The sequence below is a fragment of the Triturus cristatus genome, chromosome 3_1, assembly GCF_964204655.1.
Source record: "Triturus cristatus chromosome 3_1, aTriCri1.1, whole genome shotgun sequence".
Lineage (NCBI taxonomy): Eukaryota > Metazoa > Chordata > Amphibia > Caudata > Salamandridae > Triturus > Triturus cristatus.
This window is the reverse complement of record NC_140583.1, coordinates 404,068,886-404,086,117: the sequence shown is the minus strand read 5'-3', so window position 1 is coordinate 404,086,117 and position 17,232 is coordinate 404,068,886. Positions and strand designations below refer to the sequence as shown.

General features: G+C 44.7%; 1 protein-coding gene across 3 annotated transcripts in view; it reads left to right on the top strand.

The window, feature by feature from the left end:
• The window catches only part of DMXL2 (Dmx like 2), a 2,034,639-nt gene that overhangs the window by 1,864,626 nt on the left and 152,781 nt on the right, over positions 1 to 17,232 (top strand). For all 3 annotated transcript variants that reach the window (XM_085644194.1, XM_085644192.1, XM_085644193.1), the window contains one exon: positions 3,700 to 3,777. In XM_085644194.1, coding sequence (XP_085500320.1) covers positions 3,700 to 3,777 — 78 coding nt within the window. The remainder of the gene's footprint in view (positions 1 to 3,699; positions 3,778 to 17,232) is intronic.

Sequence of the window (17,232 nt, the reverse complement as noted above, 5' to 3'; positions counted from 1 at the left end):
GCATTGGCAGTTGACATCTTTTGACCTGCCTCCCGAAGTTTGTGATATAATCTTGCAGCCAGGCGTCCCTCCACTAAGACGGTATACGCTTGCAGATGGAACAAATTTGTGGCATGGTGCACAGCAAAGGCTGAGGATCCCCTTTCTGACCCTCTTTCTGAGGTTCTCTCGTTTCTCCTTTCTTTGGCCCAGCAGGGCTCTGCTCTGGGCGCTATCAAGGGCTATCTCACGGCCAACTCTGCCTTCCTTCGGCTTCCAGATCAGCCTCATCTTTTCAAGTCCCCGTTTGCTAATCGTTTCTTGAAAGGCATAACTCATCTCTTTCCTCCTATTCCCTTTGTTATGCCTCAGTGGGACTTGAATCTAGTCTTAACCTATTTAATGTGCGCTCCCTTTGAGCCGCTTCACAACTGTCCTATGAGGCTTCTGACGCTTAAAACTGCATTCCTGGTAGCCATCACATCTGCCAGAAGAGTGAGTGAGCTCCAGGCTTTTTCATCCAAGCCTCCTTTCCTGTCTGTCCATCCGGGCAAGGTAGTTCTCAGGACTCTTCCATCCTTCCTTCCCAAGGTTGTCACTGCCTTTCACATCGGGCAGACCATCACTTTGCCCACCTTCTTTTCGCCTCCGCTTCCTTCGAAAGAGGAAGAGAGGCTCCAACGTCTGGACCCAAAACGTGTGCTTTCCTTTTATCAGGATAGCAGCAAACAGTTCCGGGTGGATGACCAGCTCTTTGTTGGCTACGTGGGCACCAAGAAAGGTCGGGCCGTACACAAGCGGACTATCTCCCGATGTGTCGTTTTGTGTATCAAAGCCTGCTATTCTCTGGCTTAGAAGGAGCCTCGAGTGGGGCTGCGCGCGCATTCCACCAGGGCGATGGCAGCAACTACTGCTTTGGGACAAGGAGTTCCTCTAAATGACTTCTGTCAGGCAGCTATGTGGGCATCGTTGCACGCATTCACGAAACACTACTGCCTTGACAGTCAAGTGGTGAGAAACAGCTTCTTTGGCTTGTCTCTTCTCCAGGACTTTCTGGTGTGATCTTGGTTCGCAGACCCACCTCCAGGGTTGGTATTGCTGGGGTATCTATTCTAAGGTAAAGAATCTATAACTAACATGTTTCTTTCAGATGAACAAGTTACTTACCTTCGGTAACGATTTATCTGTAAGAAACATAGATTAGTTCTAGATTCTTTACCGCCCCATTCATCCTCCCCATTCTGCGAACTTACTTCTAGGGTCAGGGAATCCCTTTCAGAGCCCTAGTTTTGTGCACCAGTGGTCAGTGTCTTGCATGGCTCTGTGTTTCTGGCGCGGAAAGGCGTGTACAGAACTGACGTCAGCCCGCGAGGGCGGCGTCTAAGTAGCTACCGCAAAGTCATCACAATGCCAACGGCAGACGCGGAGCTGCCCAACGCCACCTTCCAACGCATAGAGGTACTGCTGTCGAAAAAACTTTCCCGATCCAGTCTGACGCCTGGGAGTAATTCTAAGGTAGGCAATCTTTGACTAACCTATGTTTCTTACAGATATATCGTTACCGAAGATAAGTAACTTGTTCTTCACTACTGAAAGGCCTACCTCTCACATAGGGCACCATTGGGTTATCCCAGTACATTTAACAAGTGATAACTTTCAATTTTGAGCAGGTAGGAATGTTGATTTCTTGTCTAAAGAATTTTAATTAAAAGCTCTCTTTAATGGGAAAGTTGGATTTTTTGTTACAACTTGGAAAATGCCACTTTTAGCAAGTTGGCATTTTCCTTCCCTAACTATTTCTGGCCTGTTCCTGTGTTACATGACTGGGTGTAGTTGGCAGTTGGACTTTGTTTATTCCTCTCAAACAGATACACAATAAAGGGATTAGGTGTGCCTGGCTGGACCATCAACTGGCAGGATAAGGCTGTGGGGGGCGGACCTGGGCACAGCCCCACTGTATTGTTCATGAAGTCAGAGCAACGGAGGCAGGACATTTCAAGGACTTCAAAGGGAATTCTGTGAAACCATCTCCTAATTCAAAGAAGGTACCTGGTATAAATGGTGAAGTGACAGACGTAACTCTTCAGTACACCTCTGGACGTGTGGAAGACTCAGAAGGACTGCTGTGCTGCTCTACAAGAAGGAGATCTACTCTGTTGCTCTGATATCTGACTGAAAGGACTGGACCTGCACCTTGATCCCAGGATCACCAGAGTGACTTCAAGGTCTAGTTGGCTTGGCCAGCAGATCAAGCCTCAGGGAGAGAAAAGGCTCCAGCCACCTTGAATCCAGTACCTGGACTCAGTCTGCTGTGAATCTTGCCAACTCCATTTAGTCTCCCCAAATGGTGCAGCCCTAGTTATGGACCATTGGAAGCAGGCCTGAAGGTACTCTGCCAGCCCAGCTGTGGTCTGAACTGACACAGCATGACACATCGCCTCACAGCTCTGCTTTGGAATTGCTGCAGCATGAAGAATCCCTGATACAGGCCTTTGCCTTACATGCCCCTTATCGACTGCATCCTCAGTGACAATGCTGGACCTCACATCAAAGCCTCGCAGTTCCTCAAAACCATCGCTGTACAATGCATCCTCGATGCCAGAATCTTGCAACAGTCCGCCACTAGGATTTAAGTTACTTTGTTCACCTGGCCTAACATGGTCCCTATATCCAGCCCATGCTCCATCGCGGTTGTCCTGAACCTGTGACTTTGACCCAGTCCGGTGCGACCCGATAACCACAGTTGGCGCTTTGTGCTTCTAGGCACTATTTTTTACTTAAACCTTGGGAATTGCATATTTCCGATTCAAGTGATTGGCTATTTTGTTGGTGGTGTCCAATAATTTATTAGATTTTACTCTTGTTTTTTTTTTTAATTAGTGTGGTATTTTTCATATGTTGTGTTTTCACTTTATTACTGTTTGAAGTGCTGTATAAATATTTTACACATTGCCTCTAAATTAAGTCTCGGTGCTTTTGTGCCAAACTACCAGAGGATTAAGCGCTGGTTTATTAGGGGTTTTCTTCTATTTTTACCCTGACAGCGATGTGGTTGCTGCTTGAGTAGGGTTTCACCACCCTCAGTAACCCAGTTACCTACACCACCTCAGTACCTTGTCAATTTTAGTTCGGGCCAGACTCTCTGATGTTACCATCCACACTGTCTGGTGAGGTGCAGGATTTCATTTATTGATTATTGGGGGGTGGGCGGCCAACCCATTTCTAATCTGCTCACTGCAGGAGTGATGTGTAGGCAGACCTGGCCACTATAATTAAAGGTTTTTCACTCGACATTGCAGATAATCATCCGAGTACATGTGGCACTAACCACTTAATACATTTAAGTTAGAAAAAACAGCACTCAGCTTTGCGCTGAGCAGAGAAAAAAAGAGGAGCAGGTGTCTGGGAGTGAGTTTATAATGGAGGAAGCCTGATGATTGATGCTGAACGGTGTTTTGTTACTTTTCACCCTCTGTGCAAGGGAAATGTAGCTTATTGGCGTTTAGAGAAGTTAACTTGAGGGTTGCTACTGAGTACATAATGTAAGGAAAGAGACTGACTGTTAAAACTGTATATTATATAATGTTGCACATGTAGTTGTAGGTCTTAAGGTTTTCAGTAGAATTCACAATTATTGAAATGGCTGTGCTCTGTAGCACTGAATTAACTTTTTTTGCTTGTAGTCATAACAATAACATCGGTTTTTTGTTTCTTTTCCAGTGTGGTGTTGCTGATGGGGAAGGATTTTTAAGTATTTGGCAAGTAAACCAAACCGTATCTAATCCGAAACCTTACCTGGTAGGTAAATAAGTATTAGTCTGAATCTGTGAATTACTGCGCTATAAAGGGTTATGCAGTTTTAATCTTCCAGACCTGTTCTGACCCTGTTCATGGGTGTATGTAGTATATCGTTGAATGTATGGCAGGGAGTTCTTTAAAAAATCTGTAACATATGTTCACATACACAATAAGAATATGTGCATGTATTGTTTGTACCTTAGTACCTTTCAAGTACCTTGAATGGCTAGATTAGTGACATTGAAAGAAATGGGCTATGATACCTGTATTGTTAAAACTGACAAACATAATAAATAGTGCCCATGTATATCTTTTGCACCTATGATATGTAATGGCCAAGATGAAGACAAGTATGTTATCAGTGCAGGCCGGAGTACCCCGGATTGCCTAGAAGGGGGTGGGTACCAATAGATAAGCCTGGATAAGGTCCACTGAATTCTCCACTGACGGTCAGGCCACCCTAATGGTGAGCTATGCTTTGGAATTCCTTAGAGACAGCAGAGATGCAGTGCATTTATTTAGGTTGTTAACCCCATCAATTTCGGATGTTTAGAGTTTTTTTCTGAGGGCCAACATATAGACACAGACAGACTTCCCAGCCAGTTTTGAGGTTGTGGAGACTGGTCTAGCAGGCAGCATTTGGTCAGCAGGAGCATCAGCCTTCCAACCTCTCCTCTCCTGGTACAATGGCCTTTAAACCATTTTAGTTTGTCCTTAGTGACGCATGCCCAATCAGTAGGGGATACAGTTCAAGATTTCCTCCTGATTTGCGATCCTGCAGATGGGTTTTACAGATTTTTTTAAAGCTACTATGTCCTCCTCATCACAATCCCTTCCACACACAAATATTTTTAAGGACCATCTGTCCATCCTACTACAGGAGATCTGCCTGTTGCTGTTCCATGGGTGCCATCAAACATGTATCGGACTCAGAAAGCAGTGAGGATTGTTAGTCTTGCTTTTTCCTTGTCTCAAAAAAGGATGAAGCCTCAGACCTTAACTATACCTTTGACTCTTAAATGTCTTCTAGCGGAAGTACAAATTAAAAATGCCCATGTTGGCTCAGATTTTGCATGTTCTGGACCCGTGTCATTGGATGGTATTGTTGGACTCGCAGGACATGCATTTTCATATAGCAGTCCTGCAGGTGTTATCGGTTGTTCAGTGAGGTTCAGATGCATTTTCAGTTTAACTTGCTTCACTTTGGTCTCACCAGCACTCCTCTATGATTTACAAAAGTGATTACAGTGGTCGCTGCCCAATTGTGGAGTTTGAAAGTCCCTGTATTTTGATGCCTGGATGCTGAATACAGGCTTGGCACAGTCAGTCGTGGAACACCTCCAGACTATGGCTGCTCTCTTGACATCGTTGAAGGTCACTATAATGTGTTGAAGTCCTACCCGATTCTTTCATTTAAACTTCTATTTATTGGTGCAGTGTTGGGGACAGTGGAGTGATGGATGTAACGGTATGTAATCCCCACCCAAGCCTGTCCATATCAGTTCTTTTCTTTCTATCATTCTGAAGCAGATCCAGAGATACATCTTGATCTTTTCAGCTAAGTTTTACCATTGTGCAAGGGACAATATCAACCCTAAGACAACAGGGTTCAAACTGTTGCAGGGACTGTTGCAAATAGATATCTGTCACAGACCCTCAAGAAGTATGCCTTTGCTGGCTAGAGAGAGAGCACGATTCCAAGGCCTGTGATGACTGTGCCCAGATTAGTTTGAAGGCTGTCTGAGTCCGTAAGGCGAACCGGTATGTCACCAAACATCAGAAGACTCCGTCAAAGTCAAAAGAAAGATCCCGTTCCTGAAGTTGTTCCTGCAGGAAATAATTTTTGCGATCAAAGTCTTTAGGTAAGTATAAAAAGAAGCATAAAAATCATGCAGGAGTCGGCCCCTTCCTGACACTCTTGAACTCCATAGAGGATTCAAGATCGTCAACGTGCCTTCTAATCTCACTCCCGATCTCTATTGAGGCCAATTCGGAGTCTAGTCCCAGTGCACCCTGAGTTACTTAGTCAGTGCCCGACATCTCATCAAGTGCAGGCCTTTATGGAAGCTGTGCTGAATATTTGTGGCACTTTATCTGTTCAATCTGGTGTGCCTTTGGGCCTCAAGGATCTGCACGGACCTCCAGTCAGACTTTCACTGGTAGTTCCTTCCTCTGCACTATCTGTGCTCCTTGAACCCACCTCTGGTTCAGCACCCACTCTGGCGCAGATTTCGGCTCCAACTTCTGCACGAGTTCCCTTTGAATCATCATCATTGCTGACACCATCAAATCCAGAGGATGATTTGCAATCTATTGTGCTCTCAGACTCCGAGCATAATCCATCACAACATCAACAGGGTGTGAGCTCTGAGTCCACCAGAGGGCATGTTATTTTTGTAATTTGCCTTTACCACACGTTAGGTCTCATACTATGTACAATCTTTGTGGCACTGACTCAGATAACACTTTTGATGAGGGGGTCATTTTATCCCAGTGTATGATTAGGACATTTTTAATGATTAACTACAAAACACCAGGGGCCTGGATACTTCTCCATACACTGGGCTTGTTTCTCCTGTCAGCCGAACCATGGAAGGAAGTGTTTCCTTCACTGTAGTTATGTGGAGGGCAGCAGAAGAACTAGATGTACAACTCCGCACTGTGGAGGTGAAGACATATGTTCTGACAGATGTCCTCCAGCCTAGGCAAGCACCTACAGAACCAATTTTTTCATTCAACAAATCCCTCACAGATACCCTTTTAGGCACCTGGGCGAAACCATTTTCGGGGCTGCCAGTCAATTGGCAGGTCGTTCGGCGCCATTGACTGGCACCAGGTGACCCTGACTTTCTTGCTCAATATCCCGCATCAGGTAGTTTGGTGATGCAGGCACCCACAAGTGAGATTAATCTCAATGCTTTCCCACCACCACACCCGATTGTGAGTATAAAAGGATATAAACATTTGGTAAATATATTTTTTTATCCACAACCTTTACTCTGCAATCTATAAACTCCAGCTGTCTTCTAGGCCGCTACTCTCATGCCCTATTGGACACTGTGGCCCATGTTTTACCAGCAGTACCAAAAGATCTTAGAACATCCCTGACCCAAGCTATTCGAGATGGCCGTGATGCAGCTTCTTCAGAGATGTCCAGTCATCTGTAAAGGACATGCCATTTGCAGGTAAATGTGTGGGTTACTCTGGCTTGGACATGACGGACTGCTAGGTAAGGTGATTTTTAGGAGTGTGATGATTCGGTGCCACATCTGAATGAGGACTATGGGCTTCTCTGGAGATGTCTGGGCACCCTTAAAGGACATGCTGTTCGATAGCTCTCACCTTTTTGGTGAAATAGTGGATTCATCCCTAGAACGATTTAAGGCGATAGGGCCACAACACGTTCCTTGGGTCTATCTGGCAGCCCAGCAGGCCTTCCAGACTTTTCGTAGCCAAGTTGACCCAGTTCCCTGCCCTCCCAGCAACCGCAGCAGCAAACCCACTTTAGTGTGTCCTTTCCAGCACCTAACAGCCCTGTCAGAGGCCATATCCCATATTTCTTCCTGGAGTGACAAGTCATCACCTCAGACAAGTGAGTCATCCAAATTGTACATTGGGCTGCATCTTCTCATTTCTTTTCAACCCAACATACCTTCTATCACCATTATGGTAGCTGACAGAGAACTACCTCTACACCTTGCAGCAGGAAGTGCAGGCCCTTGTGGCCAAAGAGAGGGCTTCTGGCATTGAAAATAGGAGGATGGTGTTACTTCTGCTACTTCCTTCTTCCCATTTTAGATCTCCATCCTCTCAACACCTTCCTACAGAAGGGCAAATTCAAGACTCTCACACTAGCCCACGTCCTGTCTGTCCTAGATCCCACAGCCAGGATGGTGGCATTGGAGATTCCAGATGCTTGTTTCCATAACCCTATCCTGCAGGCCCACAAGTTGTACCAATGGTTCACTGCGGGCCAGGACCGTTTTCAGTTTGCAGTGCTTACTTTTGGCCTTACAAGTCCCCCACAGGTGTTAACTCAAATACGCCAGTGGTCACAGTGCCGCACCTTTGGAGATCGGGGGTACCAGTCTTCACCACAATGACTACCTCGCCACAAGGAGTTGTCAGCCACCTCCAGACCATGGCAAACCAGCATTGTGGTTTACTAACAATGTGCCAAAGTTGCACCTGCCTCCTTCGCAGTTGCTCCCTTTCATCTAAACCATTCTGTATGTGGTACGGTTTTGTGCCTTTTCCCAGAGCAGTTTTAGCCCCTGTCCTGGAATTCAGTGCAGGATTACTCTGGGGCTACAGGGATAGTTGAATTCCTGCATCCCTCTTTGGAAACATGCCAGATGGCATATGTGGGCTCTGCAGTGGGACCCAAAGTTGAATTGAATCCAGATTTCAGTGAAGCCTGCAAACAACCTGCAGAGTTAGCTGTTGGACCACAGTTAGGTCAGTGGTAGGCCCTTCTTTTTCCTCACCCAGATTTGACTGTGGTGACAGATGCATCGCTTCTGGGTTGGGAAGGCCATCTGGGAAAGGGGGGGGGGGGAGGTCAGAGGCCTCTTCAATTCCACATCAGTTTGTTGGGGTTGAGGGTGATTCACTTGGTGTTGAAGGCCATAATGCCTGTCATCAGAGGAAGGCTAGTGCAGGAGCATCACCATGATGAGGTGCTGCAACAAACAGGGCGGGCTACTGTCTTGGGTCCTATGCTAAGAGTTTCTATGCCTCTGGGAGTAGCTGGACTGCTAGGGCATTTGTCTGGTGATGAACTACATGGCGAGATCATTAGTGGTGAATCATCTGACAGGATCTCTAAATGCCAGGGTGGACAAACTTGGCTATCAACACTTAGCAGACTATGGATGACGTTCGCATCCGGAGGTGGCGCAGAGGTGAATGCTGGCTTGATTTTTTTTTTGCCACAGCTGAGAACGCGCAATGTCAGCATTTTTGCGTGTTGGAGTCCCCAAGGAGGCTCTCTCGAAGACTTATTCCACCTTGAGTGAAGCTTAGGGCTCCTTTATGCCTTACCGCCACTGGCTGTCCTGTCCAGAATTCTAAAGAAGATCAGGAACGACCAGGTCAAAATCTTCCTAGTAGCTCCTTGGCCTCGTACAGCATTTTCATTCCACAAGCCATATAATGTGTCATGGTCCTCAAGTGGTGGCTGTGACAACAGTGGAACTAGCAATAAGGTAGCCACTGGACTCAGTAAATCTTGTGTCAGCTCGTCCTTTCAGCTCTCTACAGACACAGACTACCATGGTCGCAGATTCCTTCTTGCTGTACTGTGGCATCCACCTATATGAAATAGTGGAGTGAGGCCTTTAGTCCTCAGAGCAGTGTTTGCACATAAATATGCTGGAGCTGTTAGCCATCGATCTTGCCATAAAAATATTCTTCCTGCCATCTTTCAGACAACAGAACCACCACCATCCATTTTATGACAGTGTGGGATCATGGAGCCTGTGCTGGCAGGTGATTCACTTGTGCCAGTGAATGAATGAATGAATGTCTTTATTGTATAAAATATATTAAAATATTCATCACTAAAGTAAATACATTCAAATAACAAATATATCTGCAAATATTCAATGAGAACTACTAGACTTTCTTAAGACCACAATAAACATAATTTCAACTTTTAGTTAATTTCCCAATAAATTGACAATCTGTTATTGATAAACAATTGGCAACAGACTCTTTGACATATCTACAGTTAATTAAATTAAGTGCATTTTTCAAGTATTACTTCCCCATGTCTAGTAGACTGGGACACAAACAAATGTGCTCAAGCGACTCCTCTTTATAATTACACAAGTGACAGCCTTTGAGTATAAACAGTCAGTGTTCCAAAACCCCTCAATTTGAGCTATTGGTATCAACAAAAAACAAAATCTCATTTATTTAAATTTGCATCCTGGATTCAAATTAGAAACCAAATATTCTTGTTTTATTCTGGAGTACGACTCCATTGTATAATGAACATATCGATATTTCTGTAATGTCAACAAGTCTGCAGCTGTTGCGTTCCTCCAGGTAGTTTGTCTAACTAACCTCTTCCTCTCCAAACGGGGCAATTTTGTAAGATCTGCAGATGGCGTATTTTATTAATAGGCCTGTAATGTACGAGTCTCTCTTGTAATATAGACAGATATTTTGATTTTACTGGTTTTGATAATATAATATCACACGATGCTCACTAAGACTCTTTTTCCAGTATTTTTTGTATAAATAATTAATTAACCCATATTGCTCCCGTGGACTCATTTTGAGTACTAACATCTTGGATGAATCGAACACTTAACAAACCTGTAGAATAAATATCTGTTAATTCTTGGAAATAGTGTAGTAACTCCAAAATGATTTGATGATTCAAAATATCATGCAGCCCTTCGGAATAAAGCCCAGGGTTGCAGCATTGTTAGTCAAAGTTGCAGTAGAGGATGATTTTAAACTTGAAATACAGAGCGGTGCCGAAAAACGACTTGCCAAGACTTCTAGTAGTTTGTCCTGTCCTCCTTTGGCTTCATCATTTCTTTCTTTGCTTTCGCCAACTATTTGTATCTGTTTAGGGTACCACTGAGCTCTTGATACCAATTGATTAGTGTTCGTACCTTTATTAGAAAGTGCACCAGATAGGACATCTGCTAAAGATGAAAACTCATCTGCGATAGTCTTGGCAATTGTTGTAGATACATCGTCCCAATGATCTTTATTATTAGGATGGTTCAAGGTGGAGACCTCCTGGGATGCTATACTTGGAGCAACTTTATTACTACTAAGAGTGGGTATTACAATGACTGACTTCACTGTTTCAGTAGATTCACTAATCCCACCGACATTGTCATCTGTGTTATTTCCAGGCTTCACATCTATACTAGATGCAGGATCCTTATTTGCAGAAGCCTCATCTCTTTGATAACATTTTGGAAACAAACATACTTTATATGTGTCCATTGTTGGTTTTTATGACATGAATTTGCAACTGTTTGATTTTATGTGCTTTTATGGCTAATCCAAAATAAAGGGAATTTGAATTTACTTTGGATTTATTATTAATATGAGATGCTGAATGTTAAATGAATTCACATGTTTTTTTTGTTCAATTTCCTTAATTTATTTAGGTAACATTTGCTAATATATGGTCTAAAGTACTCCTCAGTCACATATGCTGGGTGGATAGTTGCAAATTCCATACAATCTGGATCAGTGGTTAGTGGCTCAGCCTCAGATGAATCATCCCTCTCAATTTGATGATGATTGGTAACCGGTTGATTGTGAGGGTTAGAAATCTTTGAATGATTAGATTGACATTGAGCCCTTTTGTTCATCACATCTCCAATTCACTGCTTGACTTCTGCAACTGGTTTGGGTTTCAATTTGGACAAATTGTGAAGCATCAAGATTTGGAAGTTTTTCTGGTATCAATCGTAATAGGCTGACTATATCATCTAGACTCCTCGAGTTCGAAAGGTAAAAAATTCCGGCTTTTCCAAGCATTTTTTTAATGTCATTCTCCTGAAGGTTACACACTGTGTGACGCTCGTTATTTATGTCCTTCAACAAAAATTATTTGTTCAGTACAGCTGGCTGTTCGACTATCCATCGTGTCAGCCATTTTAGTCATGGTTGTTGCAATTGCCCTCATTGCCTGTAGATCTAGCTAGATCAGGGGAATGACTATCTCCTGAACAGTTTGTTAGATTATGTATTTCCTTCGAGATGTAATGGAAGTATTAGAAGTGTTAAATGCTATTTCTTTAGATGGAACCTTCGCCACATTTGCCAACTCATTTAACAGGCTTGACTAATTTGATAAATTTGAAAACGAATAATTCCCTCCCAAGTTTCTGAAAATAACCGAATCTAAGTTTGAGATTTTACCTTATTATCCAAGTCCTCAAATGCTCCAGATGATTCCAATTGTGGTCCACTTCAAGTCTTAGACGAATGAATGCATATTTTCTGGTATGGTACTAAATGTAGACCCAGTTGACAATTTCAAATTGTGAAGAAGAGACCAAGAAAGATCCTGCATTCAGTCCTGCGTCAAAGATCCCGGCAGCTTCATTCAATCAGAGTTACATTTGTTGAGCATATTGAGCATGTTGATTCAAAATTCACTGAAGGAGTGACCCCCTTCCGAAAACAGTCCTTAGATCTTGCTTTTTCACATTCCCACCCTGGTTTTAAGAACCTGACTGTGAAAGAGTGGAATGAGTGGGGAAACTGGGAAGAGCGGAGGAACCCGAAACTGCAAAAGATGTAATTGCTCTTTTCACGCGATTCCCTGTTGACATAGGTGCCGGCATTGGTAGCTTAGTGAGTTTTTTCACCGTTGTCTTTTGTGACCTAGCTTTCATGCCAAATCAGCTTTGTGGGAGAAGATCCAAGGCGCTAGGTAAGAGCACAGATAAGCATGGAGAAGTAGACACGGGCCGGTGCCAATCATGTGAAGGGGCAGATAAATCGTGATCAGGCCAACCAGAATGCCAACCAGTCATCACTACAGACCCAGCAGCCCTTTTAACTCTAGAACTGGGGATTGTATGGGTATCCGAAAACACTCCGAATCCCCTTCAACTCCCTTCTACACCACAACCCCCCTCCGCCCCCACTCGCACATCCTCCAACAGCCCAAAGCTCCTCCTAATAAGCACCACTGTGCGCCACACCTCACATAGTGTCTTGCATGTACCCTTTTACTGACCTTCTTCTCGTAGAATCTGCCTTGTTGCTTTATAAAACAACCTCATTAGTGACCTCCTCAGCGCACCAGTGCCGGCTCTCCCACAATTCTCCCGACCCCTACATCTCCTCACTGTCGAGAGACTCCACTCCCAAAAGAAGCAATGAGGCAGAGAACGCTTGACCAGGCACAAACAGGTGCCTGCAGCAGCCAAGCCTCGATCCAACACGGCTTAGCTCGGTTTAGCAAGTTTAAGAACTTAGGTGGGCTGTGTCTAAGAGTTTTTAATGGGCAACGGCAGTGGGGCAGCGGAGACCAGAAGGCATTTACCCTAAACACCAGCACCAAATAACATAAGGCGAGGCAGACGACATCGCGCTTTGGGACAGCTAGAAAGAATGGGGGCATGGAAAACACTGCTAGACCTAGCTTGGACGCTGGAATTACTGGGACGCGCAAGCACTCTCTCACCTCCTGTCAACATGCCGGCACAAGCATGGCTGCACCAGTGGGTGCAGAAACTGGGAATTTATTGTTAGCGGTGCATATGGCATGCTGATTCAGTGTGAGTTGACGTTGTGTCGGTTTTCATTAGAGGACCCTGAGTTGGAACTACAAACTACACTGCAAAGTTAACAGAGGTAATCCAGATTGTTCATGCCGTGCATGTATCTCTTCCCCCCGGCTAGAACAGTAAGTGTCATCCCTCCGAATTGTTCCCTGGAGGATGCCTTCAGGTTCCTCTGCTTTTTTTTTTTTGTTACAAACAAATTTGATTGATTTGCAAGTAACTTAGTTACAGTCATATGCCCTATTTACTTCCAGTCTATAACATCGGGCATGTCATTAGCAATCTCTGTACACTTATTAATATGAATCCCAGCAAAACCATCCCACCTTCCCCCTTGAGTTGCGCTCATGTGTCATGCACAGCCTGAACTCTGAGTATTCGTGGGTTCTTAGTTGTCAGTAATTATCTTGGTGTCTTACTTCCCTTGTCAGCCTTGTTCTTGGTGCTCTCGTCTATTCTGTTCCTCCTCAGGATTTCCCGGTGGTGGGGATCCCACCTCATCATTGTCTTGCCCACCCGCTGCAAGTTCAGTGACTAGATTCTCCCGTGCTCTGGCCCTGTCTATCTTCCCTATCCCTCAGTTAGCCTCTCTAAGTAGCAGTCTGCCTTCCACCCCCGCCCATTTCTCCAACTCTCTTTTCCAGGAAAGAATTCTAGGCTCCCCCGGTGCCTTCCAGTTTCTAAATATCTCTCTTTTGGCCAAGATATAGGCCAGGTCCTGAAATTTCAGTCTCGTTTTGTTTTTGGCCATGTGTGGGAACCACCCCAATAGGAAATGTTTTGGGGTGTGCGGGAGTTCCTTATCTATAAGGTCTCCTATAACTTGTCTGATCTCTTCCCAGAAGGTCTGCAATATGGGGCAGCTCCAGAACATGTGACTGATATGCAACTCCCTCTTGCAGCATCTTGGACATGCTGCGGCGTCTATGCCAAAGTATCGTCCAATGCGGGACGTTGTCAAATATTCCCTATGCAGTGTGCTAAAATTATTCAGTTTGAATTGCGCGTTTCTGGACACTTTCGGGATTCTCTCCAGAATCTTGTTCCATTCTACCTCTGGGATCTGTTTGCCCAATCCTCCATTGTAATCGCAAGCACTCTAGGGGCTTCTGAATATCTTGCCTCATTTCCTTATAGAGGCAGGAGACTATCTTGATTCTCCCTGCTGAGAGTGCTACATACCTACATCTCGCCAGGGCTCACGGTTCTGTACCTCCTCCACCCCAGTGTTGCCTAATCCTCCTGGTAAGGGCTGCATGCCTAAGGAAGTGGCCTCCCGGTAGATCATATGCAGCCTGAGGTTCTTCGAACGGGAGTAGCTCAGAATCCTGATAGAGATCTCCCATCTTTGTCAGTCCTGCTGCTTCCCAATCTTCTAACCCCGCCCAATAAGCTCCCTGTGGCAACCATCTCAGCATTATGATCGGTATGTCTGGGGAGTAGGGGATCTTGACTCCCACCCGTCGCAGGTCTCGAGTCCAACAACGTACCACCACTTTGGTCTCCATAGTATCGTCTGATGCGTTCCGTCGGGCGCTTAGGAAAATCTCTGCTAGGTTTGCAGCGTTTGGTACGGTAGGGTATTGTTCCCGTTCAGGGTTGCGACTTGCCGCTAACCTGTGGATCATCCAGTACAGCTGGGTGGCAATGTAATACCCCTCAAAATCCGGGGCCGCCAGTCCCCCTTCTGTTGTTGGACGCTGCAGTGAAGTCAGCTCTACTCTTTTGCGCCCTGATCCCCATATGAACGACGTGACGAGTGAGTCAAGATCTTTGAACATTGCTCAGGGATCCACACCTGCAGGGTTCCAGAGTAGTACAGAAGGCACGGGAGTGCCACCATCTTCTGGACTGCCACCCGCCCTGCCACTGAGAGCGGCAATGTGCTCCAAAATTCCATTGCCGACTTCACTGATCTGATTGCTCTACCCACATTTCCCTCTAATAGCTCTGGCTGCTCATGATATATTTTAACTCCCAAGTATTGTAGGCAGCTGGGCTCCCATTTCAGGAGACCAAGATCAGGTGGCAGGTGCGCATTAGGCATCATGGGGTACAGACTAGACTTCCTCCAATTAACCGTAAGGCCAGAGATGGCACCAAACTGGGCTAGCATTCTCTGTGCCCCTCTCAACCCTCCCTCCATTCAGGTTCCTCTGCTTTATGTCCTGTTATACACTTTTCCTCCAATTCTGCTCATGGCAAATGATCTTCATTCGGTGTTGGAGTAACGGGCTCAGTTGATCCTTATCATTTGAGGGTGACCTTCTACATTGATCTCTTTGCTTTCATTGTTTGCCAGCCTCTTGTTCCTCTGCTTATGATGGATCTGCTCTTGCCGTAAGGTGGTCAGGTCCTCCATCCCAATCCCCAGACACTGCGGTGAATGCGTAGAGATTGAGCAGTGTCAACGAGAGTCATTGTGCCTCCCTGATAAAGTTGTGAACACCATCTTGGCTACCATGAAATCCACAATGAAATTGAAGTATGCGGGTCACAAGAACACCTTTGTGCAATTGTGCAAGTTAAAAAGCGTGGACAACTTTAACTCACGTTTTTCTAACATTTAGCCCACCCTGAGCACCTTTTTAAAAGCATATTTCTTGAAAATGGCTAAACAGATTTTCCTCCAAATCACAAAAAGCACAATTTCTGAGTAAAGTTCAAACTTTCTGCAAATGTTGTGTCATTCCTTTCACCATTTGTTCTGTATCACTTCCCAAAATGTCCCATCAACATAGGAAAGTGACGTTTTGGGCCACCTTTTTGTGGGCCCTGCTTGAAGGATCACACAAAAATGTTTTCAGGAAGGAGCTAGGGGTGAAGAAAGTTTTGTGAGGATTCATCAGATTCTAGTGTTTTACCAGTTGGAAAAATGCCTAAAGCAAACAAAAAACACAGCTGCTCAAATGAAAATAGGAAACCAATTGCTGAGTGGAGTAATTTCACTTCTGCACCATTGAAACAGCAATGTCAAAATTTCCTATAACAGAATTTCTTAGGATTTTCTTAATAAACCAGTGACTGACTAATGTGATGAATGTTGCACTTAAGCACACTGGATTCATGCAGCTACCAGACTTAAGCAAACATAACATTTTTTGAGTTATTTTCCAAGGATGACTTTCTTTTCCCTAGCTTTAAATAGAGTGGTCTAAGTCAGCGCAAAGGAGATGTACAAAGAAAATTTAGGATGCACTGGACGCTACTGAATAAAGCAGCCAGCAGATTATTTGACAATGACTTCATGTTGAAAGTGGTTTAACTTCTATTAGAACATTAGAATGCTGGTGTCTCCAATGAAGATAGGGAGCAGCAGTGGCCGATAAAACCTAATATTTTCCCATTGCTCTCAACATTACAATGTCCTAATACACAGCCTCTACTTCTCTCTTTCCTGTCCCTCTCCAAAATATTTAGTTTGGGTAGGGGAAAACGAAAGACATTACCTGTGCAGCAGGGAACACTGGTGCCTTCTCCCGTCTCTCCTCTAGTAGCTGACAGTGTCACTGAAGCCTCAAAAGGAGTGAGGAGGAAATTCTGCTCGGCTCCTGGCTCGACTGAGTGAGGATAAGCAGTTTTAGCAGAACCCAGGGAAAACCAGGGGCTGACTTCAGCCTTCTTTCAAAACTATTGCTGTGAATGTTCAACAGTTAACAGCCATGTCCCCGCACACGGTTGTTAACTATTGAACATTCACAGCATCAGCTATGAAACAGTGTTCAGAGCTGTGCTCTGAACCTTCTCGGTCTTCAGTAGGCATTTGTTTTTGTAATTAAGACATTCTTTCGTTATGGGACAGAACGTTCTAATAGTCTTATAGCCCGCTGTAGCGGAATGATCAGCCATCAAAGTGCTGCTTCCTTGTTAAAGGCCCTCATCTTCGGCTGGAACGGGCCTTTAATTCCGGTATAGCCCGCTACGATAGGCTGTAATATATTAGGAGTGTTTTACAAGGAAGCATGTGCTATTGTTATAGCTCATAGATAAAAAAGTTTATGTACTGACGCACACTGGTTTGAATGTGGAAGACAAATATTCATGGAGTGATTGATGATTCAATAGCAACGTTTATTTCATCATACGAAAGTAGCCCACAAAGATGTTCCCGTAGAGAGACTGGGAGGCCAACTGACAGAAGATGGATGGAATCTCCAAAGACCTCTTGGTGCGTGACTGG